Raw genomic sequence first — 26,738 nt, 5'->3', positions numbered from 1 at the left:
GAGGGGGTGGGGCAGGCGCAAGCGCAGAGAGCGCGGGCGCGGTTGCCGTGGTAGCGCCTGCCGGAGGGAGGGCGGCGGCGCGGGGCCAGGACCCCGGCGGGCAGAGGCGGCGACGCGGCCACTCGAGAGTGTGCGGCCGGGCAGCTGAGAGGCGGGTGCCCCGCCCTGCTGGCCGGTGGGGATGCGGGACCGGCTGCCCGACCTCACGGCGGTGAGCGGTGCGCCGGATAGCGGTCCGGGCCGGCGGGCGGGCGGGCGGGCTGCTGAGGGTCCGGGGCAGAGACTCCAGGAGGGACCCGGAGAGAGGGATGATGGGGGAGGGACTCAGGAAGGGGAGTCCAGGAGCAAGATCCTAGGAGGAGCTTGAGTAGGGGGGCCGGGAGAGGACCCCAGGAGGTGGGCCTGGAGAGGGAGACCAGGGAAGAGAGCTCTGAGGAAGAACACCCCGGGAGGGACCTGGGCAGTCCCTCTAGGAGGGATCGAATAAGAGAGTTCTAGGTGTCCTGGGGCCTCCAGAGGCACCGGGGTCCCCAGGGGTGGCAGGGAGTAGTCTTGAGGAAGGACCCAAGCGGCTTCCGAGCAGGGTCCCAGGGAGTGGGCTCCAGGGTTTTCTAGCGTCACAGGATGCACAGAAGGGACCTGAGCAGTATTTCTGAGCAGAGTCTCAGGGGAAGGGCTCTAGGGTTCCTGGGGTCTTCATGGGTTGTTAGGGTGGGGTTCCTGGGGGGCGAGATCTCCGTGGGTCCCTGGGACAGGACTCCTGGGGTTCCCTGGGTTCCAAGGAACTCAGGTTGTTGGGACTCCAGGGGTGGGCAATAGGAGAGGTCCAGAGCCTGTCCTGGCTGTATCCTAGTCTGGGGAGAGCACTTCTGGGCACAGGTTCCAGTAGGTGTCTGGGAATGGGTTCTCTGCCTGCCTTGGCACTTATACCCCTGGCTGCTGTGGACTGATGTTTGGGTCAGGATCTTTTTGACCCCTAACAGGTCTAATTTCAATGAGTGAGAGGTGGTTCAGGGTTTTTAGGCAAGGAACAAGGGCTGGGCTTAGACCTCCAGGCCTGGGCTGATGTTTGATGCCTGCTTGGGACTCACCATGGCACTGCCTGCCTGGTCTCATTTGCAAGGCTCTTATCACAACCTCTCCAACCGCCTGCTCCACCCTGTAGGGTCCCTTTTCCCACTGCTGTGTTTCGGGCCTGATACAGAATGCTGTACCAAGGGTCCCTCACAGACACGCCACACGAACTTGGCGCTCAGGGGCTAGGTGCCTGGTGCGGTCACCACCACCCACAGCTGCCTGGGGTATTTTCCCAGTGCACTGGGGACCAGAAATGTGTTTACACTTTAACACAGGGCTTTAGTCACTAGTGAGCATTGTAGCAAGAGAAAGGCTGAGCTCTTTAGAGGGGAAGAGGGCTTACAATGTATATCTACATTTGCAGTGGACACAGTCATTGTACCCACTTTTAGGGTGTGATGTGATATTCAAGACATGTAAGCAGTTCAGACCCAGTCAGGGTGATTGACCATACCCTCCCAGATGCTTATCATTTCTTTGGGGTGAGCACCTCAAGAGCCTCCTCAGTAGCTACCTGGAGTCATTGGCCATAGTTACCCCACTGTGATGCTGAGCATTGGAAGGCATTTTTCCTCTCCAGCTGGACCCCAGAGCCACCTGTCTACACTGTTCCCTTGTACCCTTCCCAGACCCTGTAACCATTCTGTTTTCTACCCCCTGGAGAGCAGCGTCTTAACGTCTACACACACGGCATTCGTGTTTCTGTGCTGATCTGCTTGGGGACCCCACCCACCTGGGGGGTCTTTTTGCTGGATCCAGGTAGAAACCTGGGAAGGGAGAGAAATTGCTTCCAGGGCTGGACTCTTGGCAGGGAGCAGCAGCAGCAGCAGCAGCAGCAGCAGCAGCAGCAGCAGGAGGCGGTGCCCTCCAGTGTCACAGCTCTAGGCACTGGGAGTGGGACCCCGAGCAAGTGTACTTGGGCAGTGGGACCTTAACAGCTGCTAGGATGGTCTCGGCTGAGGTCTTGGCCCTAAAGACCTGACAGCCCTCTGGAACTCTTCTGTGGCCCTTAAAGGCTTCTGTGCGCCTCGGGCCTCCGCTCCTTGTGCTCCGGCGCCGCTCATCTGCTCCTTCCTGTCACACCCTAGAGCTGCTGAGCCGCTTCCCACCATGCAGCGACTGCCGCTTTGGCTGCTTCTGCTTCTCTGTTGACCCTGGTCTTGCCCTTCCTCCCTTGTAGCTGCTGTGACTCAGTCAGGCTGTCCTGTCCGCTCCCCTGTCAGTCAGAGCTGCTGCATCTGCCTCTCTCCATGCCACCAGTCCCCTCCTGCGCCACTGGAAGTGGGGGGTGGGGCAAGACCACTCCAAAGAAGCTTGCTTGCATGAGGCAGGGCCAGCCCAGCCCACTATCCAGATGAGCGCTGAAGGAGCTGGACAGCCTGGCTGTCTAGGTGGGGGGAAGGTGCGTACCAATCCCAGACCCCCTTTGCAAATGGGTTTGCGCCAATCCCAGCAAATCCCCAGTTTGCCTCTTTAGCATCCATCCTGCTGATTTAGGGGAAAATGGTTCCAGGGTCCCCCAGAGTTCACAAAGGCTTGTGATAGCAACAAGTCGCGTGCAGGCTGAAAACCCTGGCAAGAGGCTGTGCCTTTTGGAGGCTGGGGCCGTCAGCTCCAGGCATTGTGTGGGTTCCTCAAAGCATGTAATGTTCAACATGGCTGGTGCTGGCCTAGGGGGAGTCCAGATGGCTGTTTGACCGACAGTCCTTTTGCTTAAGGCAGCTGGAGCAGCGAGAGCATCAGCTGCCTCATCCACCAGTGTCTTTGCATGTTGACGGAAAGATGAACGTTGGAAAGACCGTTTATGATGAAAACCTTAAGAGCCTGTCATTGTCTCTAATGCTAGCCTAACAGTGCTTTAGCTGTGTGTATCATTTCCCCGGGTTCCCCCTTGTTTGTCTCAACATCATCCACTGTAACCAGTTTCTAGTTCCATCTGTACTGCTGCACATAAAGTGTCAGTGACTAATTGTATTAGAAGTGACTTGACTTCATGCATTCCATTTGTGTAAAGATGCCACCACTGTGAATGAAGCGGTCACTGTGAAATTGGAGTTTGTGATGATAGAATGGGCAGGAGTCGAGACTGTCAAGGCCACCGTCATCGATTGGATTTCTTCCCTCTTGAAAACACCAGAGTGATTGCTGCTGGTTGTGGCTGGGTTTGCGTTTGCAGCGGAAACCCAGCCTCCACTCTGTGAATGGTTGCAGCCTTGGAGCAGGGTCCGAGGCCCACTGCCCTAAGACCTGGTTTCTTAAATGTTTTCACTAGTGACCCCTTTTCACTTGAGAAATTTTTACATGCTCCTGCATGTGTAAGTCTGTAATACAGTTATACAAATGGATCATTAACTGATGATGATAAATCATGGAGAGATGATGTTTAAACAATTTCTTGGTATCCATGCACTTATCATTTATCTAGGATGACAGCAAATGAGATATATGTGTTTGTTTTTACATAAAGCATTAAATCTTGGCTGAATATTTGATACTATGGGATTCAGAGCACAGCATTGCTTTTTGGATTTTATAATAGTCAATGTGCCAAAGCTCCTCCATATGAATAGATGAGTAGTACAAAGTGGCAGAAGTATGCTGAGGGCCATCTCAGAAGTTGTTGGGAATTCTGTCCTGATCCCAAACCTAATTAGTTGATTTTTTTTTTTTCTAATTGAAACTCAAGTCAGAAACTCAAACAGAAATCTTAAAACAAATACATAAACTTGATGTATTTATTTGAGTGCATGCACCACAGTGTGCATGTGGAAGTCAGAAGACAACTTGGGTTTCTCTGTGTAGCTTTGCACCTTTCCTGGAACTCGCTTTGTAGACCAGGCTGGCCTCGAACTCACAGAGATCCGCCTGGCTCTGCCTCCCGAGTGCTGGGATTAAAGGCGTGCGCCACCACCGCCCGGCTGGAGTTGTTTTGGTCTCCACCATTTGAGTCTACAGTCACACTGAGGTGGTCAGGCTTGATGGCAGGCACACTGACCCACTGAGCCATCTCATTGGCCCCAGTAAGTCATTCTCTATCCCAGGATGTCCAGAAATAGGGCGGGCATGTGAATCGGTGGGCTGGGGAGATGGCTTAGTTGGTAAAGTGCTTGTCTTGCGAGCTTGAGGACAATGGGGGCAGTCCTCAGAACCCACATTTTAAAAGGCATCGCGGTACATACTGTAATTCTAACTCTGAGGAGGTGGAAATAGGCAGATTTCCCTGGAGTTCAGGGCGGTGAGAAACCCGTCTCAAAAATATAGGAGGACAGTGCCTGAGGAATGACAGCTGAGGTTGTCACCTGGCTTTCATGTACACATACACTAGGGCGTGTGCCAATCCCTACTCATTGCCTGCATGTGTTACACACAGCGAACAGTGACTTGGTTTTCTTGTAGAATTTTGGACCTGGAAGTGACCATATCTGGTCCAGTGTCCTGCCGTTCCAAGCAAGGACCGGGCAGTTAGCAGCGTAGTGGAAGCTTCCACCACGGAGCTCAGGCAAATGAATTGTGACTCTCAGTTGTTTTCTCCGGCATTGTGGATAGAACTCAGGGCTTGTGGAAGTGTGCCAAGTGCTCTCCCACTGAGCCCCATCCTCTGCCCAAGTCATTCATATACGAAACTCTGAATACTTGGATTTTCTTGTATGATAGTTGTCTTTCTGCCTCTCAGAGAGAGATATGTATCTAACCCAGGAACCTCTGGGACAAGAGGCAAGTGCCCTGGGCTTAGACTGTTGATACCTACTAGGTTTTCTGTTTTCAGGAAGTTAGAAAAAGCCACTTTCTCTTTAATATCCCTAGTCTAAAATTATCTGAATTGAATTTGGCATGTTTAAAGTAACTTGTTTTTCTTTTTGGTTGGGGAAGTTTGGGGGATGGTCTTACACTACAGCCCAGGCCAGCGTGGAACTATGTAGCCTAGGCCAACCTTGACCTCCTAGCAAGCCTCCTGCCTCAGCCTCTCCTTGCTGGGATTATAAGTGTGAGCAGGAAAGGGGCGTGGTGGCCCATGGCTGTAATTGCAGCATTTGGGAGGGGGATGTAGAAGGGTCAGAAATGTAAAGCATCCTGAGTTCATAGCTTCTGGCCTGGGCCACATGAGACCCTGTTTCAAAAGAGCGCAAAGGGTTACTTTCCAGATACGTTTAATTTTGGTTTAGTGAAATATGTTCTTTTTTCAAGTAGTTTGGGATGGGTTGCCTGCCTCTTCAAACCGTATATCCAAATGCTGCTTTTTTGTAGATAAGTTGTAGTGTTTAATTTTGTGGTTAAAATGGCTGAACTGCAATGGTCATAGTGACCCAGAGTTTGAGGTTTTGCAGAAAAGCTCCTCATTAGCTGTATATGCATCCACCTGAGGAAAAGGAACTCATGGTGATCATCTGTGAAGGACTTAAAAATGATCTCCTTTGAATGACCATGATTCCAATGTTTGGGAGGTTGAGGCAGGAGGGTCCTGAGTTCCAAGTTCGCTTAGGTGATGTAGTAAGATCTTATTGCAAAGCGGATTAGTTGTGGAAAGCGGTTTGCATTCACAGATTTTGTATGGGCCGAGAGAAGCTTCTTGCTTGGCTCCACTGCCCATTTAACACAAAACCTGGAGCAAGTTGCCTGAGATCGATTAACCTCTGCGTCCAGGGTGAATCTGTCTCTGACTAACGACATACAAGCACAGAGAGAGTGCCAGGTCTGAGCTAGATGAGGCCCTAGAGACAGACTGGAAGTGCCTGTATGCCGTGGATTCCCGTGGTTGAGGGAGGAAGAGAAGAAGGCACAGTGAGCTGCATTTTAGGATGTTAGTAAATCAGAACGGATCGGGTCATGTAGAGGAGATTCTGGGTTTTCCCGTAGACCAATTGTTTCCTGTTTTTGCTCAAGATATATGTAAACTCTATGGCCTGAGAGCATCTGCCATGGCCAGACTTCCTCTTGGCCTCTTAGCTGCAGGATGAGCCAGCCTACTTCCTGACAGCTTTCCTAGCCTCTGTGGCCCTGCATGCCTCCCTCTCAGCCTCACTCACACCTTCACCACCGGGAAGTCTCTGTCTGTCTTTGCTTAGTGTCCATAGCAATGGTCACCTTTTGTCCCAGCGGCCTGCCCAGAGGTGCAGAATGGTTTCTCTCCATGTGCCCCTGATTCCCTAATCACCCTTTCTTGAACTTGCCACTGCCTTGTGTCTCTGAGACTCTGGGCACATTTTCTTTCAGGCCATGGCTCATTCTCAGAGAGGATTGCCCCATTACTTGAGGTACCCCATTTCTGTGTAGTCCAGTCTGGCCCTAAACTCAGGATCCTCCTATCTCTGCTTCCCAAGTGCTGGAATTATAGGCATGTCCCACCAGCACCAGTTTTTTGTTTTTTTCTTTTTTTCCAAGAGGATCTCACTGGGTTATACAGGGTGGCTTCAAGTTTTTTTATTTGAGACAGGACCTCTGTGTAGTCCTGGTTGTCTTAGAACTTGCTATGTAGACCAGGCTGGCCTTGAACTCATAGAAATCCACCTTCCTCTGCCTCCCAAGTATTGGCATTAAAGCTGTATGGCATTATTGCCAGGCTTTCTGGCTTCAAATTTGAGATCCTCCTGCCCCAGTTTCCAGAGGCATTTGAGGCTTCAGGTGTGAAATGAGGGTGTCAGCGCCCCTAAAAGCCATGGCTAAAATTTCTCTTTGCATCTTGTAGATTCCGAGACACGGGTCCTCGACACTCCTTTTCCAAGCATGCAGATCCCCTGTGCTCTGGTCTCACCGTTGTCTGCCTTGCTCTGTGACTGTCTCGGCTTAATTAATGATCCACCCTCCTCTGGAGTAGCCATCCTAACTACAGGGGCATGGCAGTGCCCCTGTCCCAACTGTGGTTCCCTTGCTTAGGGCTGTCGGGACAGTCTGTCATACGTATTTCAGTACTGTTCTTCATTCCCGGCATCTGGGCGAGCCATTGACTGACAGTGTGACTTGGGCTCAGGGGAAAGTCACACAGAAGGGGTGTCCATGGGCTAGGAAGACAGGATGTAGGTGTGTGGCCCTGAGAAGCCAGAGGGGGCTGTGCTAGGCTTCGTGGATATATAAGGCACTCTTAGGTGATGTCCCTTTTTTATTAAGCTGGTCCTGGCTATAAGGTCTCATTGTTATACCCAGATCGCAGGGACCCCCAAAGGACCACCACGGAGATGAATCCCACGTGGAAAAGCAAAGAGCCTTTATTTCAAGCTCCAGAGCTTGGTCCCTCTGTCTGTCCGACACTGTGGTGAGAGCAGAGAGCCCTGAGCTCAGGTGGGGCAGAGTTTTTAATCATAGCAGAGGTTGGGGTGAGGGGATTTCCAGGGTCCAGGACCCTGATTGGCTGACAATTGTCTAGGGGTATCTGTAAAACAAAAATAGGTGTGTGCTAGACTCAAGGACATCTGGCCACCTTATCTAATGGTTGTAATGTGTGGGGTGTCAGGTACTTCCTCACCCCTGGGTGGATCCCTGGGTGGTATCAGCTTAAGGCTTTTCCTGGACCTGGGTGTTGCCTGCCAGTAAGCCTGTCACAGAAGCTGTGTCTAGGCCCCTAAGCCTGTCATGGCTGCTGTGTGGTCAAGCTATTTTGGGGCTCCTTCACACTCATCTCCCCTAGTGACAGAGGTTCCTCTCATACTCTTGTCTCTGTCTTAGAGCCACATTCCCAGCCTTAACTAACCAGCCATCTTATCCACGCAAACAGCACTAGAGGGTGTATAGGATGTGGGAAGAGCTGAGCGTGCCTTAGGGTCCTGGGTGGTACCGAGAGAGGCAGAATTTGTTGTGATTTATAACATATTTCTCTTTCTTCCTTTGTTTTCTTTTTTTGGGGGGGGGGTAGGAAGTAGGGGGCAGGGTCTCTCTCTGTAACCCTGACTGGCCTGGAACTCAGGTCGCTGCCTCTGCCTCCCGAGTGCTGGGGTTAATGGCCAGCGCCACACTGCCCAGCTTTAACGTGTCTTAAAATTCGCAGACTTTTATTTCAGCTGAGAATTGTAGTAGAATTTTGTTTGCAAGTTTTCATGGGTGGTAAAGGAGTACTGCTGTGTCAGACCTGCAGGGTGAAGGCTCCGTTCCTCAAGCCCTGGAGGTCGGTTCTTTTTTTTTTTTTTTGGTTTTTTGAGACAGGGTTTCTCTGTGTAGCTTTGTGCCTTTCCTGGAACTCACTTGGTAGCCCAGGCTGGCCTCGAACTCACAGAGATCCGCCTGGCTCTGCCTCCCGAGTGCTGGGATTAAAGGCGTGCGCCACCACCGCCCGGCTGGAGGTCGGTTCTTAAAGATGCCTTGCCGGGCTTGGCTGCTGGACAGGAGGCTGGGAGGCTGGGATCTTGCTGACTCATGGGGCTGCCCTAGGGGAGAGAGCTCAGCAAGTCCCTCCCCTGTGCCTCCTGGCAGGCTGGGCTCAGCAGTGGGATTTAGAGGCCAGCTTCTGAGGGGGCTTAGAGCTGTGACAAAAGCCGATTCTGGCTAATTTAGAGTTGTCTGCGCTGCTAGAGGCTTTGATGGCGTGGAAGGGAGGCTTCCAGGTGGGTTCCTGCACAGGCAATGCCAGCATTCCTCTAGCATCCTGTGCAGACACAAGGCCCCAGGCCCCAAGGGCAGCAACAGCTGGGCTAGTACGTCATCCAGCGCTCTCAGGATCCAAGGCCATGCATCAGGCTTAAGGAAGTGCCTGGCTCTGTGTATGTTTGGTCCTGTTTTAGGCCGTTGCTAAAAAGTAGCTCGGTTCTGGCTGTGTCTGTGATGTTACTGTCTTCTCCAGTTACTTCATTCTGGCTTCCCCAACTCCTCTTTCCTTGTCCTAATGTTTCTTATTATTAACACAGTGTGGTGATCATTACCCTCTTAGAAAGAAAGGATGCCAGCTGACATACCTCGGAAGTTAGTATGCACTCTGCAAAAGTTAGCTAGTGCTGTCAGGAGTTCTGTTTGTTTTTAGATAAGGAAGCTCTCCTGTTTCCCAGGCCGGCCTTAAACTCACTATGTAGTGGAGGTTGACCTGGAACTTTTGGTCATTCTGCCTCCACCTCTCAAGTGCTAGGATCATAGGTATACACCACCAAACCTAGTAGCATTTTTTTTTTATTTATTTTACTTTTTGTTTTGTTTTTCAAGATAGGGTTTCTCTGTGTAACAGCCCTGGCTGTCTTAGAATTCGCTTTGTAGACCAGGCTGGTCTCGAACTCACAGAGATTCATCTGCCTCTGCCTCCCGAGTGCTGGCATTAAAGGCGTGTGCACCACGCCTGGCCTTTTTTTTTTTTTTTTTTTTTTTTTTTTATTGTTTGAGACAGGGTTTCTCTGTGTAGCCCTGGCTATCCTGGGACTTGCTCTGAAGACCAGGCTGGTCTGCCTGCCTCTGCCTCCTGAGTGCTGGGATTAAAGGCATGTGCCACCACCGCCCAGCTTAAAAAAAAAAAAAAAAAAAAAGATTTATTTGTTTATATATTTTATGTATATGGTGTTTTGCCTTCATGTTCATCTGCACAGATCCCATGGGACTACAGTTATAGACAGTTGTGAGCCTCCATGTAGGTGCTGGGAATTGAAGTTAGGATCTCTGGAAGAGCAACCAATTCTCTTAACTACTGAGCCATCTCTCCAGCTCCCACCCCCAGTAGCATTTTTAATCTTTACAGAAAATACAACTATTACAGGGATAATGATGTAGCCCAGCGTTAAGAGTACTTGCTTAGCATGCTTAGAGCCCAGAGTCAATCCCTGGGATGACTCTGTGTGTATGTGTGTGTGTGTATGTACAGTACTTCAGTTCTTGGAGACACCTGTTTTTGTTTTTTAGTTAATGTATACAGAGTTCTGCCTGTATGCATGCCTACCTGCCAGTAGAGGGCACCAGATCTCATTGTAGATGGTTGCGAGCCACCTCAGTTCCCAGCAACCGCATGGTGGCTCACAACCATCTGTAATGAGACAAACCTGTTTTGAGTGGCCCACACTGAAGATGCACTCACCTGCATAGGTATCTGGCCTTTGTTTTCTTCCTGAGCTCTGCCCCCCTCCCCCCTTGGTGTCACCTGTCACCACGAAGAAGCTGCAGAATTAGGTGGCTGCAGGCTGTGGAGTGTGGCTGCTCTGCCGCACTTAGTGTTCAGTGGGCTGAGGTGCTGTGGAGCCTGTGCGACATTCTGAAAATGTTTTCCATTGTAGTGTAGGAAAAGCGACGATGGAGACAATACTGTCGTCATTGCTGAGAAGGACCATTTCATGGATGATTTCTTCCATCAGGTAAGTTCTTAATGAAGTGCAGCCTCAGACTTTACCTTTGGCCTTGATTACCTTACTGTAGCAGTGTTTGTAGTCACCTGTGAAACAGCACACACGTGCACCCTGGAACTGCGTCTTAGCTAACGGTGGACCTTCTATCTGACTGTGGTACCATGAGGTTGTGCACGGTGGACCTTCTATCTGACTGTGGTACCATGAGGTTGTGCACGGTGGACCTTCTATCTGACTGTGGTACCATGAGGTTGTGCCACTGGTACCATCAAAGCCATCTGTACTCCATGTCACTCCCATGGGCAAGTCACCCAGCCATATGGTCCTCAGTGTGTCCCCATCATGACTGACATGTGACTGTATTTTTGCTTGTTTTTTGATTTTGGAGTTTTGAGATAATGTCTCCATGTGTGGCTCAGGTTACCGTTAACCCTGCCATCCCACTGCCTCAGCCTCCTGAACGTGGCTGTTTTTAAAGTTGTTTGAAATATGTAAGTCCTTTGGGACTTTCAGCAGCATCACAATTACATTTAATATTGACACAGAGTCAAGTGACTATTCATTCGGACAGCCTGGGAGGGAGGGCTGGATATACACAAGGGATGGAGGCACTGTGGGACGTAGGACCAGTGTACCTGGGTGGGGGGGTCAGGGCTGTGTATTTGCTGCTCTTTCTATGACTTGGAGCTGCAATGTCCCAAGCAGTACTTCCTCTCTTGGGAAGCCAGCCACACCTCTGGAGTGGCTCTTTGGTCCCTTGGAAGCAGGAATCCTGACTTCTAGCTCAGCGTCTGGGGCCACGTGGGAAGCAGGGTACTTGTGCTCCGAGACCTTTGACTGTGAATGTATTTATCTGATTCTCCCAGAAGCACAAGCAGCATTTATTTGTTACAGACTTTCTTATTTCGTAGTTGCTCCTGTGAAGTGACACCTTCGACAGAGAAACACTCAGGACTTGTTCACAGAAGGTCTCCCTCCAGTAGAAGGGCCTTTAGACTGTACACATCACACAGAATGATGCAGACGACAGAATTTGCTCCTGACTAGGGAGGGTTTGGGTAAAGACCAATAAAGCGAGGCCCCGAGTGGGGAACTTCTGAGAAGATGGTTACAGTGGGTGGAAGAGACTCTGGGAAGTGGTACTTTCTAATGCAAACTGAAATGTCATCTCTGCACTGGGGCCAGTACTCTCCCTTGATTTCAGCCTCCACAGCAACACAGCCAAGATGTTGAAAGAATCCATTTTTATTCAATTAATTGATGTTTATAGGTGGTTTGCCTGCATATATGTCTGTACATCACAGGCATGCAGTACCCACAGAGGCCAGGAGAAGGTGTTGGGTCCCCTAGAATTATAGTTGCAAATGGTTGTGAGCTGCCATGTGGTTGCTGGGAATTGAACCCAGGTCCTCTGGAACAGCAGTCAGTGCTCTAACTGCCCAGCCATCTCTCCAGCTCCCCACCCCCCACTAGCTTTTATTGTGGTGTTTCCATGGTTACTGTAACTGCACTCCCTAGGATGTGCTGTCTGTGCTGCTGTAGTAGCAGTGGTGAGTGAGGTGGCCTACGCCACCCCCGCCTTGTGGAGCCACTGCTCCGCCCTGCAACAGTGGAGTTACATGTGGGACTTTTCTTTAATACCTCGGTTTTCAGAATGTCTCTGGGCCTTGGGCCATGGTTTCCTGGCCCCCCCACCGCCCTTCAGAAGGGTCACAGTGACACTGAGGTGTGTGCCTCTTCACTCCTGCACCCCAGGAAGGTGCAGGGACAGAGTTGTTCAGCAGTAACTTGGGACACAAGACCAGCCTGCCTCCATAGAAAGCTCAATCTGTCTATACATAATGTGCCTCGCTGTGTATAGTTTCACGGATCTGGAGGTATGTTAATTACTTTTCTGTTGCCGTGATAAATCACCATGACCAAGAGAACTTACAGAGGAGAGAGGGATAAGAGTCCATTATGGCAGGGAGGCGTGGCAGTAAGTTGCAGGCATGGCAGCTGGAGCAGCAGGCCGAGAGCTCACATCTTAAACTGCACAAAACAGAGAGAGCTGGCTGTCGGGGATAGTATGAGATCGGGAAACCTGAAGGCCTGCCCCAGTGACATACTTCCTCCCTGAAGGCCACACCTCTGAAACCGACCCAAACATGCCGACAGCTGGGTACCAAGTATTCAAATATGGACCCTGTGGAGGGCATTCCCATCCAAACCACCACAAGAAGGAAAGTACTTTTTCATAAAAACGTGCGAATGTGTGTTTCCTGTTTTGCTGTGACAAGTGACCAGAAGACTGGGGCTGTAAGCAGCACATCCTGTCTCCTAGCTCTAGAGCTGTCTGTCTTCAGGGAGCGTTACCGGCTCAGGTCAAGCTAAGACTGCTGCAGAGGAAGGAGGGACCACACTTGGGTCTGGAGTCTACTTTCCTGGTTTGCAGCCCCTCCCTCTCGACAGCACAGTGCTCCTCTCTCGCATCACGTCTTCCTTCCTGACATGAGTTCTTTAGTCTCTGTTGTGAAGGGACCAGCTAGATCACCCAGGATCCTAGTTAGGATTTCACTGCTGTGAAGAGACACCATGACCACGGCAGCTCTTATGAAGGAAAATATTGAGTTGAGGCTGGCTTACAGTTCAGAGGTTTAGTCCATTATCATCATTGTGGGAAGCATGGCGGCACGCAGGCATCATGGTGCTGGAGAGGTAGCTGAGAGTTCTACATCTGGATCCACAGGCAACAGGAAGAGAGAGTGAACTACCAGGCCTAGCTTGAGCCTCTGAATACTCAAAGCCCACCCCTAGTGACACACTTCCTCCAACTAGGCCATAGGTCTTTTTTTTTTTTTTTTTTTTTTTTGGTTTTTCGAGACAGGGTTTCTCTGTGTAGCTTTGCGCCTTTCCTGGAACTCACTCTGTAGCCCAGGCTGGCCTCGAACTCACAGAGATCCGCCTGGCTCTGCCTCCCAAGTGCTGGGATTAAAGGCGTGTGCCACCACCGCCTGGCTGCTTTAATCCTAATAGTAGTAGTATGGGTGTGTGTGTGTGTGTGTATGTATGTGTGTATACGCTCATGTGCATGTTACAACAGGCAAGTGGAAGTCAGGGTAACTTTTGGGAGTTGGCTCTCTTCTTCCACTGTGGGTCTCAGGGATCAAACTCAGATTGTCAGGTTTGGTGACAAGCACCTTCACCCACTGAGCCCTTTTGTTTTTGTTTTTTTTAAGCGATAATCCAGCCTCCCTCTTTGGGAGATGGACAGCAGTGGCAGCTTTGATCTTACCAGTGTCTCTCCTAGGTGGAGGAGATTCGAGGCAGCATAGCCAGGATTGCTCAGTACGTGGAAGATGTGAAGAAGAACCACAGCATCATCCTTTCTGCTCCAAACCCAGAAGGAAGTAAGTCTGTCGCCTGTCTGTCTGTCCTCCAGCTTCACCTTAGATGGAGCCCTGTGTGCATGTATACTAGCAGGCCCAGGTCCCCTTGGCATTCCAGGGTGTCAGAGTCCAGCTGGGTGAGGACCACTGCTAGGTAGGATCCAAAGGATATGTGAGTGTGCCCGGTGGGACTCCAGTCATGACAGTGGTCTGCACTCTGCACACCGTTGAGGGATGGTGGACCTGGTGTTTGCGGATATTAACAATAGGCTAATTTGGAAAGCAGTGGTTGCTTGTCAGAGCTGGGTTAGTGATCAGGACTGAGAGGGGATTCTGAATCTGGAGGTGAGCTGTGTGCCGTGTGCTCACAGAGCAGGTGGGACTGGGCTCAGCGGGCATTTCCATTTCCCCATGCCTTAGGATATCAGAATAATCTTTCTAAATCTCAGCTCTGCTTAGAAACATCGAATGCCTTTGTTTTGAAACTTTCAGTGTTGGCTACCTCTTACAGAAAAAGCCAGAAAATGAGGCGTGGCCTGTGAGGCCTCCCCCAGTGTCTGGTTGCTTCTACACACTGTAACTTTAGGCCAGCTCACTGACCGTTAGCCACTCCGCTGCCCCAAGGAGCCAGTCTGCCTGTTTTCAGGCTGCATATTCTGCTTCCTCCTGGAGAGCCTCAGAGTCTCTCTGATTTTCTGGTCACACTGGGGATTTGTAGGGCCTCCCTGGCATCTGCCAGGCCCTGGTGTGCCTCAGCTCCTTGGGTGTTTTTCTCACCTCACCTCAGATTGCAAGAAAGACTCTGGGTGGGGTCCCCCAGAGCCTCCTTAGATGCCATAAGGGTTCAGACATTGCTGAGGGACTACCATTGTCAGTTAGCCGCAGCAGGTGACCTTTCACCCCGAGAATAGCTAGGGCACCAGAGTTGGTTCTGAAGGTCTAGAGCCAGGTCTCCTGGAGAGTGGCATGCATGGTGTGTCCCATGGAGCAAGGAGGACTGGGAGGATGGCCCCAGCAGGAGGGACCTCTGGTGCCAGGGCAGGCCTCTTCCAGGGTGTGGTTGTGTGTACTTCCTGTCCTGGTGAAGGTTAGCAGGAGTGAGCCTGCAGTTCTGGTCCCCCTACCAGCTGCATCTGATGGTACAGTTCAGGGTGTACCAGGAGCTGGTCTGGGCATGGCAGTGGGGGCTGGGGCGAGCATGCTTGGGAAGGCACTGGGGAGAGAGGGCCCGATGCTTCTGTGCTTGGCCCGCATGCGTGGATGTGCAGGGGTCGAGTGTTCCAGCTCAAATGCTTTATTTGAACCTTTTAAAGAAATAAAAGAAGAGCTGGAAGACCTGAACAAAGAGATCAAGAAAACTGCTAACCGGATCCGAGGCAAGCTGAAGGGTAAGTCTGCCTTCTAGGGTGCTGGAGCGGTGTGGACATTGGTACCTTTTCCTTGGACTTTTGTTACTCTCACATTTCCCAAAATGAAAATTGAGACTACTTCTAAGTAGGTTGGCTGTGTGTGTCTGGGCCGCTGGTTCCCATGCTACATCTCACTGTGGCCCTGTTGGTGGCATTGAGAAGGGGAATAGCCTTGATAGTGAGTCACAAAGCTCTCAGATGGGTCTCTTAGCTAGAACGTGCTTTCCAGCCGCCAGGAGCCCAGCTGAGGTCATGGTGCTCTGTGTTGAGCGTGACACCTGGCCTGGGTGAGGGTTGTGGCTTTTCGCACAGTGCTTAAATACAAGTTGCCTTCTTTGATCTGTGAGGAAGACGTGTTTAACTCACAGAGACACATCAAAGGGAACAAATCTCATCTCTGCGTGTCACACCCTCTTCTTGGGCAGCAGCTCCGGAGGCAGACATGCTGCCCAGGTCCTAATGCACTCCCCACTGGTCTCCAGGCAGACCCTGAGAGTGTGCACCTTAAAAACAGTGTTGTTCCCAAGAGTACAACCACTTTATATCTAATTCAGACTCATCACAGTGACTGGATGTTTAAAGACACCTGACACAACCCAAATATACACACCAAATACTTAAAACACAAATGCACACACATGCATACAGAACCAGAGCAACACAGAGACACACGTGTGGCTACACAAATGCATACACACAAATACAAGCATACAAATGCATAAATACTAACATACAAGGCCCATGCACAGTCACATATCTGTGTACATATTTGTGCATGGTTTTGCTTTTTGTGTGTTTTTCTGTATGCATGTGTTTATGGTTTTGGTGTGTTTGCATACACTGTATGCATGCTTATTTGTTGGTATTTGTGTTTACATGTGTGTTAATGTGTGTAGACACAGGTGTTTGCACATGTCTGTCTACATGTCTGTCATTGAATACATGTGTGTGTGTGCAGTGTATAAGCATTTCTTCTGGTGGCTAGTCTTTAGAACAGTGGTTCTCAACCTGTGAGTCTTGACCCCTTTGGGGGATTGATATCAAATATCCTGCACATCAAATATTTACATTACAATTCATAACAGCAGCAAAATTACAGTTACGAAGTAGCAACAAAAATAATTTTATGGTTGGTGGTCACCACAACATGAGGAACTGTATTAAAGGGTCACAGTGTTAGGAAGGTTGAGAACCACTGCTTTAGAGGATTATTTTAAGAGGTCACCTGTTGTTTAGTTTTATGGGGAAAATTGAGGCCATACTGAGACTGCTGTCATATCTGAGTGACTGCCCTGCTTCCTTGTAGCTATTGAGCAGAGTTGTGATCAAGACGAGAGTGGGAACCGAACTTCTGTGGACCTGCGGATACGACGGACCCAGGTCAGCCTTCCAGCCTCAGTTAGATTGAAGTGATGCAGAAGAACGGCATTTCACTTGGTCCAAACTCAAAGCAATTTCATTTTTTTTTTTATTGTGCTGGGAATTGGAGCTGGTGCCCTGCATGTGCTCAGCAAGAGCTCTGTCACCGAGCCACATCCGAGCCCAGTTCTTTGATCTTTCTGGTCACCAGCTGCCCGCCTGTGGGCTGCATCTCTTCACTGTGAAGAGACGCCCCAGAAACCCACATGGTCTGTGCCACAGAGCAGGGGACCAGCTGAATCATCTGGATGTTAGTGGTTTGGTCTTAACTGTTTGGGGTTTATGGTTGAAACCTCGGAAGTTCAACTCTGTGTGACCAAGCCTAGCAGCTGGATTCAGCCTCCCCTAATAACCACCTCCAGAGGTCAGCCGCGGGCTGTAGGCCTCAGATTATTTGTTGTTGTTGTTGGTGGTGGTGGTGTTTTGTTTTGTTTTGTTTTTTGAGACAGAGTCTCATAGACCAAGCTGACCTTGAACTCACAGAGATCCACCCTCCTCTGCCTCTTGAGTGCTGGGATTAAAGGCGTGTGTCACCACGGCCCGGTGAGCCCAGGTCATGCAGCCTCCCTTGCTGCATTTGCTCTATTTTCTACTGGCAGGGAGTGACAGTCCGAGCTTCCCACTCCTAGGGAAGGAATGACTCTCAGACAGTAACGCCGTGTTCTCCACCTTGTAGCACTCGGTGCTGTCTCGGAAGTTTGTGGAGGTCATGACGGAGTACAATGAAGCACAGATCCTGTTTCGGGAGCGAAGCAAAGGCCGAATCCAGCGGCAGCTGGAGATCAGTGAGTGGGGAGAGTGTGGGAGACACTCTTCACGGATCCTTCACACCTCTTAACTGCACCATAAACCCGAAAGCCCTTTTCTAATGCCTGGGCTTTGGGCCTAGAGTCAGCCAGATGTGTTCAGTTTGGAGTGAGGGGCCAATGCTGAGTCGCTCGGAACTGCTGTTGCTTTTCCGTCAGTCACATTTGGAAAGCTTGAGGTCCTGATTTCTGCAGGCCTTTCTGTGTCCTGCCGCCCCTCCAGCCTGGCTGGGAGATGACCTCCCGTGTGTTTAGTCATCCAGTTGTCACAGGCCACCTTCAGCTGAGCTCCCTCTGGCCAGAAGCCTGTGGTGAACCTGTAGGGGAGAGCACTGCCGCCCCTGTGTAACACCAGGGTGGGTTTGTGACGCATCTCAGTCCCATTTCTGCCACATTAACTGCCCAGGAAAGGCTCTTAGGAAGGGCAGGGAAACCCTGTTGGCGATGTCAGTGGCCCAGTTAGATCTTAGGGGTCCCCTTAGTTGGCCAGCCCTGGCTCTTGAGCCACGGCTGCATCCTCAGTGCAGTTCCGCTGTCCCTCAGCTGGGAGGACCACCACGGACGATGAGCTGGAGGAGATGCTGGAGAGCGGGAAGCCGTCCATCTTCATCTCGGATGTGAGTGCCACAGCTCTGAATGCACACACTTAGCGTAGACGGGCAGTTTTTGCCTTTAACCTTCCAGCCAGTCTGGAGTTAGTAATGCTTTTCCTTTTACCTTCCGAAGATTATATCAGATTCACAAATCACTAGGCAAGCTCTCAACGAGATCGAGTCACGTCACAAAGACATCATGAAGCTGGAGACCAGCATCCGAGAGCTGCACGAGATGTTCATGGATATGGCCATGTTTGTGGAGACCCAGGTAATGAGGGACCTTCCACCGGTCGTGGAGAGTCAGCCTGCTCTGGCCAAAAAAGCCATGGCTGGGTATCCAGGCTCAAAATTCAGGAGTTGTTCGTGGTGTTAATGCTGAACTGAAACCCGAGTGTACACTTCCTCAGTAGGATACTGGCTAGTTCCAGGAGTCATGGCATGCTCACAGGCCAGCGACTTAAATAGAGAGCCACAGGCAACACCAGGTGCTTGTTCACGGAGAATAACGAAGTCTTTAAATGTCTGTGGTGGGTTTTAGGTTAAAATTAAAGGATATACAGAAACCTTCGTGTAGCCATGGATATGTATAAGTGTAAATATAGGTGAACACACATCATGTGACCTCAGCTACCTGTAACAGTGCTCACACAGGAAGGAGGTGGCCAAGCCAAGCACCCTGAAAATGGCAGGACTGTGGGGGGTGTTGGTCTTCCTCTCTTGGGGCTGTTGCCCACAAGAATGGCTGAGCAAGGGTCATGCCAGTGCCTCCAGACTAACCTTGAGGGAAAATCAGTGAGACTGACTGTGGTGTTCTTGCCTGCTCTGCAGCTCAGGCAGGGAGGACCACAGAGTGCCTGCAAGTATAACAACATCGAGTTGTGTGTGCATGTGTGATGTGTCCATACTGACTCAGTTGCAGTAGGAACCTGCAGAGACTGAACTAGTCTTCCAGGGTTTCCAGATCCCTCAGGAGAGTCTGGAGCAGGCTACAGTGCAGCCGGCCTCCAGTGAGACAAGATTTTGTTCCTCTCCTCTTTCTGAGACGGCTGTCAGGGTATCTTTGCTGATAGCTAGTGATGTTCTGTGATTGCCTGGATAAGTAAAGGGTTTAGGATATCCATCACCACATGCCCTGAATGGTGTTTATTTTGATAAACCTTATCATAAAAACGTGTGAAAAATCTCAAGTACCATACACCTGTGGAGGATGCTAACAGTTATGTAGAGGCAAAGATAGGCACTGGTGGGTTGGAATGGGTATCTGTGGGCAGGGATGGGCATTGACGGGCAGAGATGGACACGTTGTGTTTCTTTTTGACCTGGGATGGACCAGTTGCCACTTGGTCTTAGAACTGGGGAGCGGGGTATCTGTTGACTTTCCAGGTAGTTAGATAAGAATGGTAGATTGATTTTGAAATCACAAAGCTTTGGAACAGCTCAGGTTTTAGTTATGATCACTCCAAAGCTAGTGTGTGGTATGAAGCATCATTAGGACCAGCCACCATTGGTGGCCTCACTTCCCTGTTACCTTTTAGAAGTCTGACATTGTGTCATGTTGATAATCCAGAAACACAGAGTCAGGACTTTGTAGTACATTTGTTTGTGAATGATAGTTACCTGTCCATCCTTCTCCAATGCTTTGCTATTGGCTGCTGCAGACTCTCTCTCCTCCTGGACAGGACCCAGGTAATGCACCCCATCCCCCCAACATGCTGTGGAGTCTCTTCCATTTTCATGTCTGGTCATCAGTTTATTGTCACCCAGAGGCTGTCCTTAGTTCGCTGATATTGTAAAGATAAACAGTGGTGACTTTCTGCCTGTTAGAAAAGACATCATCCTTTGTGTGTGCAATGTTTTACACAGCAGTAAAACATGAGACGAATCCAAGCTTGCGGCCTCCCTTCACTGTGTATCTATGAAGATATGTCAGGTCATAACTCATCCGTAGATAGTCCTCACCTGTCGCCGTCACTGCCCGCCCCGTTCAGCTGCTTCTGAAACATGAATGGAATTGGATTGCGTTTGCTGGCACGTCCCTCCTTCGTAACAGTGAGCCATCCTGTCTCCATCCCTCTCATGCTGGGCCTCCGTGAGAGCCGTCTCAGGAGACATGGCAGAGGGATTTGACGTTTGCTGAGTTTGACACTTGTTTTCAGGGTGAAATGGTCAACAACATTGAGAGAAATGTGATGAATGCTGTAGACTACGTCGAACATGCCAAGGAAGAAACCAAGAAAGCCATCAAATATCAGAGTAAAGCCAGGCGGGTGAGTTGCGTGCGCTGAGGACTGAGCCCTGGGGTGATCTCTCTTCTCTTGTTCTCTAGCTGTGGAAGTGCCTTAAATATGTATTTTATTTTAAAACCAAAATAATTCTTTTCACTAAAATTTCCTAACTTGATTGGCTTATTTGTATACTAGCCATTTAGTGTTGTAAGTAATTAAAACCCTTAAGAACCTCAAGTCAGGACGAGCCTGCCTCTTCTGAGCTCTGCTCCCTTTGACCATCATCTGGAGGGAGGGACAAGGTGATGGGATTTGGGTTTCAGCTAAAAATCATTGGTGGCACATTGTATGTGAGAGCTGTTTGCTCTGTTAGGTAAGTGGCCGTCTGAGGCCGTGGGTAGGCCTGGTGTCTTGTGTAGGAGCCCTGGAAGGTAGTCTCAAAGGCAGACATCCCTTTGCTTAGGCTTCTGTCTTGCACCCAGACTGTCCCAAGGGAATTCTGGAGCAGTGGATGTTACTGGTGCAGGATTCTGGACGTATTCTGCTAGCTTGGGTGTCTCCCATAACATCTCTGAAGCTGGAGGGGGGTTGGGTTCCACGTTGCTGCCCGCAGAGGTGCGGAGGATGATGTCTGCTTGGCAACAAGTTGTAACACCTCTGTCTGCATCTTCAGAGCACCACAGGGGCATGCAAGCTCTTCCAGGACAGCTGAGGGCCTGCAGAGGGCATCACTGCCTGCCCCCGGTGGGAGGGAGGCAGAAGCGGGCTGGTTCCTTTGTCAGAGCTCTGACTTTTTGGGGCTCCTGGGAAAGTGTTGCATGTTTCAGTCCAGCGGAAACCGGTATGAGCCTGTTGTGTGCCCCGGAGAAAGCTAGTGTTTCCGGGTTACAGAGCAGACTGCCTCTCAGAGGCCTGATCTTATTGATCAAGCCACTCTGGGAAGTAAAGACTGCTCCAGGCGTCAGGAGAGGGCCTGTAAGTTAGAGTTGAAAATGAGTTCTGGCACTCGCTCCACTCCCAGTGAAGGATGCCCTCGACCGTGGCAGTGTGCAATCAGAGTGGTGTAATCAGCCTGCTTTTCTTTGACAGAAAAAGTGGATAATTGCTGCTGTGGTGGCGGCTGTCATCGCTGTCCTGGCTCTAATCATTGGCTTATCGGTTGGCAAATGATTGCGTAGCTGGCGCTGGGTGCTTGCCTCTCCCTCAGGGTGGCAGTAAGTGACTAATCAACTAATTTACTTATTAACCTTTTCAATCAGCCCGTAGTGTGTTTGCCCAGTGTTAATACACTTAGAAGTCACAGGGGCCTGTCCGCTGAGTGCTCGGTGGAGGTCTTAGTGGCCTCCGTTTACTGAGGTGACCCAGGCTGGGAGGCCACTCAATTCTGCGCAGGGTGCCACAGAGCCTGTCCCCAGTGGACACTAATGCAGCGCTGCAGGTTGGTTCTTATATTGTAACTTCCAGAATAATGGGCACAGCCGAGACTGACTGAAATACTCTTCACTGCTCAGTTCACCACGGAACTGAGAGCATGGAGCTTGAGCTGTGGGCAGCAGCAGCAGACCAAAGTCTTCTCAGGGCCCTTCTTGGCAGCAAACCCCTACTAAAATGAAAACCCTCATACTTGATCACCTGCCTGCTAATTCCGGCAGGACCGTGAGTGTCGCACTGTCCGTGTGGAAAGTCTTGTTTTGTCGATCATTCCCCCGCCCCCCCATCCTGCACTGCATCCTTGTGAACACTGGGCACTCACTCGGTGGTGGTGCTTGACACTTTTTCCCACTGTGGCGGAAAGGCTCTCCCAAGCTGCAGTTCCTCATGGCCTTTCCACCCATGAGGCTTCTCATGATTTGAGCAGCTGTCGGGCATGGCTGCCATGGGCAGGAGCAGTGCTCTTGGGGTCAGTGCGGGCCTTGGGATTTCACAGAGAGCATCCGTCCTGGCACGAGAAGGACTTGCAGCTCCATGTCTGTTGGAAAGGAGGTTTATACATCTTTCCCGATGCCATCCTCTTAGTCTACTGAAAAAGATGACATTGGATTTTCTCTGCTAAGAAAACAGTAGTTTTCGATATTTTCATAAGTCTTTGTACAACCATGCACTTTTTTTTCTCTAGCACAATGAGGTCAGCTGAATATGATCACAAAGGTCCGATGGTGGCTCTCAGCATGGTCAGGAAAGGGCTTGCTTTCTGTGGGTGCCCATGGGCTCTTCCTGCTAGGACCTGGAAATCAGGTGTATCCTCTGCCTGGGCCAGCTGGACATTTGCCATAGTGCCTGCAGTTAAAACACACATGCACACATGCATACATGCACACTCATTCACTCATTCATGAAACTAGACCAGTCAGCCGGGCCCTGTCTAGAAAGGTGGTTTCCTGTTCCCCCCTTTCTCCCCTGGAGCGTGTTTCCTAATGACGGACAGTTGTTTTGATTGCCAAGTTAGAGCAGGGCATCCTGGGGATGGTGCTTCTTTCTCTCTGCATTGTAGATTCCTGTCTCTTTTCTTGCAGAAGGTGATGTTCGTCCTCATTTGTGTAGTCACTTTGCTTGTGATCCTTGGAATTATCCTAGCAACAGCATTGTCATAGCAACCGCAGCACCCCAAGAGCTCTTTGTCCTCAGAGACTCCGGCCACACCTGCAGCAGAGTCCTGTCCTGTCCTTTCACATGTGATTCTCAGACCCCAGGCCTGGGCCGAGTGCTGAGGTTTTTATCAGTGACGAAGAATAAAGCGCCACAGAGGTTTTCATACCATGCAAACACCATGAGCTGAGTGGACGCAGCATGCCAGCCCAGATAGCCTTGGTCTCTGAAGGACACCACAGAGATTTCACAATGGTGGCCTTGTCTCAGTGGCCTGGAAATACTGAAATAGGAATGATTGAAAAATCCTAAGAAAAGATGTCAGTGTTACAGATTTGTGTGCAGTTTAATTAGGGTGTGCTCTGTGCTCTCGCTGACAGTGATAAAGAGGAGTCTTCGCACCGGGCCTGATTTCTGTTCATGCCTTGCTTGCAGAATCATCACAGAACTGTTTTGTAAGGTATCTGTAATTTTAAATATCTATAAATTAAATTCCTTAATATATTAACATCCAACCCCCTTTTCTAAGCTAGACACTGCCTTGAGAAGGACAATGGGCAGGCCCTAGGCAGCCATGTACAGGTTGCTGTTGTCACTGAGAACGTGGTCTCGAGGCCCTCGGGCCTTTCGTTGGGGCTTTCTGGTGACCCTGACCTAGGAAGTGTAAGGGTCGGAGAAGTCTTGATTGTCGTTAGCTCATTTCTGCGCTGCACTCACGTGGCCCTCCTCCCTGCTCACTGGTGCTGGCGGAGTTTCAAGGCAAGTCGATGACGGAACCAAGACTTGGTGCTCACTAATCTCAAGGGACTAGTCCCAGCTGCAAAGCCATTTTTGGGCAGCATCCGAAGGACCAGATGCTTGGCTGAACCCCCACCAATGCCCAGAGTTCCTAAGAAACTGATGAATGGTATGAAGATGTGGGCCGTGTGGCCCAGTGACTGCATATCTGTATGCTGATACGCTGACTGAATATGTGAAAGACACCAAAGCCTAGTGAACTGCGCCGCCCACTGCTGACCGCGTGTGTGTATGCTCACTCTGTCCCAGCCTCACTTGGTTGGATCTGATTGAGCCACGCTGATTCGGAACACCAATCGTGAGAGATACCGAACTGTTTAGAAAGCACAACCTTTACAGCGGTGAGTCACTCACTCGCCTCCTCACACCTCCTAGCCTCACACCCCATGTGCCGAGAGCGACCGCAGGAGGCTGGGCTACATGTCCTGGGCCAGAGCTAGTCTGCAGCGGGGCGCTCTGAAGATGGAGCTGTTTGTGGAGCTCCCACCCTCTCTGCTCCAGTGCCATCGGATTTAGCTGCAGAGGACCTGATGCCACCGAGGTTCCCACCACGCGTGGCCAGGGCTCCTTCAAGTCCAGCCTGAGTCCTTGGCCCCCAACGTGCTCAGGTGGCCTCTTGACCAAGCGGGTGCCTGAATCTGGCTTTCTAGTGAGGCAGGGGTGTGTGGGTGAGTGAGTCAGCCCTCAGGATATATTTCTATGCTGACTTCATAGCCTGTTTAAAAATACATTTACAGATTGTCTTGTTACTTTTTCCAACGATTTCTTCAAAAATTTTGTGTTTACATTAAAAAGTTCTCAGAGAAGCAAATGAGAAATATTGTCTGCCTCATCATTATAGAAGAACTTTTGGGGAGATCTGCATTCCATAAGGCCCTGTTGTGTGATACTTTCTGAGGAGACATGAATAGATGTCTACTCACTCCAGACGATCCAACCACAGGCCACAGTAAGTCTAAACACACCTTCCATGTAGCTGTGTCTTCCAGGCAGGACATGGCCATCATCACCTAGAGCAGAGCAGTTGAGATGAACACAGGAGACCCCTGCTGGTCAGGCCTGTCACCCTGGAGGGCTGGGCACAGGCTGACCGGGGCTTGGGGCTCGGTGGTAGTGTAACTGCCCCGTAAGCTGTCCATGGACTGCCTGTGGTACAGCTTTTCCCAAATCTTAATGCAGCAGGCTGCTCTAAGTGACCACAGTAAATTCAGTGGCTCACCAAGCAGGACTCGGATGGAATTTCTCTTACGTCTCTTGGTGTCTCTCTAGCTAAGTTCAGTGGACATTTCTTTTTTTTGTTTTGTTTTACGAGACAGGGTTTCTCTGTGTAGTTTTGGTGCCTGGAGCTTGCTCTAATAGACCAGGCTGGCCTCAAACTCACAGAGATCCACCTGGCTCTGCCTCCTGAGTGCTGGGATTAAAGGCATGCGCCACCACCGCCCGGCTTAGATGCCCCTTTACAGTGGTTGAGTTTTTTTTTTTTTTTCTTTTAAGATTTATTTATTATGTATACAGTGTTCTGTCTGCATGTATGCCTGCAGGCCAGAAGAGGGCGCCAGGTCTCATTACAAATGGTTGTGAGCCAGCCGGGCGGTGGTGGCGCACGCCTTTAATCCCAGCACTCGGGAGGCAGAGGCAGGCAAGTCTCTGTGAGTTCAAGGCCATCCTGGTCTACAAAGCGAGTTCCAGGAAAGGCGCAAAGCTACACAGAGAAACTCTGCCTCGAAAAACCAAAAAAAAACCCAAAAAACCAAATGGTTGTGAGCCACCATGTGGGTGTTGGGAATTGAACTCAGGACCTCTGGAAGAGCAATCAGTGCTCTTAACCTCTGAGTCATCTCTCCAGCCCCTCAGTGGGCATTCTTTATGTCTTCCCAGGATTCACCCTGACTGGAGGGAATGTGAGAACATGGAAGAGGGGCCAGGAACCTGACACCCTGTGGAGTCTCACCCTCAGTCCAGTCCCTGGAGAAGACCCACATGGGACTAGGGCCCAGATACGGAAACAGTAAAGCATAGGTCCCTATGTGTGCTGGGGGCCTGTGAGGTACCAGCAGCTGGAGTTTAGTTCGGCTACAGTAACCTTACCCTACCTTGTCTTTAATGTTTATAAAAACAGTCCCACAGGACTGGAGCTCAACCTGGAGCTCCATAGCTCCATAGAGGTCCTCTGCAGGGGCATGGCCTCTCTTGGTCCAGGTGTAGAAAGAAGGGAACATCCCTGTCTCATCACTCCATGGCAGACTTGGCCTCCTCAACAAGGCTTCCCTGGCTTCAATCTGCAGCTTAAGACAGACAGACACATCCACACCCACAAATCGCTCTTCTACACAGAAGGAAGCATCTCCCTTCTTTCCATGAAGTAGCAGTTGTTGCTCCATACATGCCCGTATATACCATCTGCGAGCCTGGCAAGCCCACCCTGCCTAGGAGCAGCAGAAAAGTACCCAAGTAAGGTCTGGGCCCATGGGGTCTGTAATCCAGAGGGACAGGGCAGGAAGCTACACATCTCAGAGGGTACCCGATCTCGCCTTACTTCCTGGCCTGCCTGCCTTTTTGTTCCTGCCTCACTTCCTGGTCCTGCCTGCCTTCCTGTTCCTGCCGCACTTCCCGGCCTACCTGCCTTCCAGTTCCTGCCTCACTTCCTGTTCCTGCCTCACTTCTGGCCTGCCTGCCTTCCTGTTCCTGCCGCACTTCCTGGCCTGCCTCACTTTCTGTTCCTGCCTCATTTCCTGTTCCTGCCTTGCTTTCCCTCCTGCCTTGTGTCCTGTCCCACTTCCCTTCCTCCTTTGCTTCCTGTTGCTTCTGCACTTCCCAGTGCACTGTTATGCCCAGATCGCAGGGACCCCCAAAAGACCACCACAGAGACCGAATCCCACGTGGAAAAGCAAAGAGCCTTTATTTCAAGCTCTGGAGCTTGGTCCCTCTGTCTGTCTGACACAGTGGTGAGAGCAGAGAGCCCTGAGCTCAGGTGGGGCAGAGTTTTTAATCATAGCAGAGGCTGGGGTGAGGGGATTTCCAGGGTCCAGGACCCTGATTGGCTGACAATTGTCTAAGGTATCTGTAAAACAAAAATAGGTGTGTGCTAGACTCAAGGACATCTGGCCACCTTATCTAATGGTTGGAATGTGTGGGGTGTCAGGTACTTCCTCATCCCTGGGTGGATCCCTGGGTGGTGTCAGCTTAAGGCTTTTCCTGGACCTGGGTGTTGCCTG

At 50.6% G+C, this 26,738-nt stretch overlaps 1 protein-coding gene across 3 annotated transcripts; it reads left to right on the top strand.

Moving 5' to 3' along the window:
* Window positions 1-47: 47 nt before the first annotated feature.
* Stx2 (syntaxin 2) lies at window positions 48-24,341 on the top strand. 3 transcript variants are annotated; one of them, XM_059248940.1, is made up of 11 exons: window positions 48-211; window positions 10,253-10,325; window positions 13,606-13,705; window positions 14,998-15,072; window positions 16,400-16,473; window positions 17,189-17,297; window positions 17,862-17,935; window positions 18,045-18,182; window positions 20,071-20,181; window positions 21,229-21,353; window positions 22,653-24,341. In XM_059248940.1, the coding sequence occupies exons 2-10, from the start codon at window positions 10,305-10,307 to the stop codon at window positions 21,307-21,309; spliced, it is 783 nt and encodes a 260-aa protein (XP_059104923.1). In that variant the 5' UTR covers window positions 48-211; window positions 10,253-10,304; the 3' UTR covers window positions 21,310-21,353; window positions 22,653-24,341. The 3 variants fall into 3 exon arrangements, with proteins under 3 accessions (XP_059104923.1, XP_059104920.1, XP_059104922.1); XM_059248937.1 differs by having other exon boundaries at window positions 63-211; window positions 10,248-10,325; XM_059248939.1 differs by lacking the exon at window positions 21,229-21,353 and having other exon boundaries at window positions 63-211; window positions 10,248-10,325.
* Window positions 24,342-26,738: the final 2,397 nt, after the last annotated feature.

Source organism: Peromyscus eremicus, chromosome 23 (assembly GCF_949786415.1).
Source record: "Peromyscus eremicus chromosome 23, PerEre_H2_v1, whole genome shotgun sequence".
Lineage (NCBI taxonomy): Eukaryota > Metazoa > Chordata > Mammalia > Rodentia > Cricetidae > Peromyscus > Peromyscus eremicus.
This window is presented reverse-complemented; position numbering and strand designations above follow the sequence as displayed.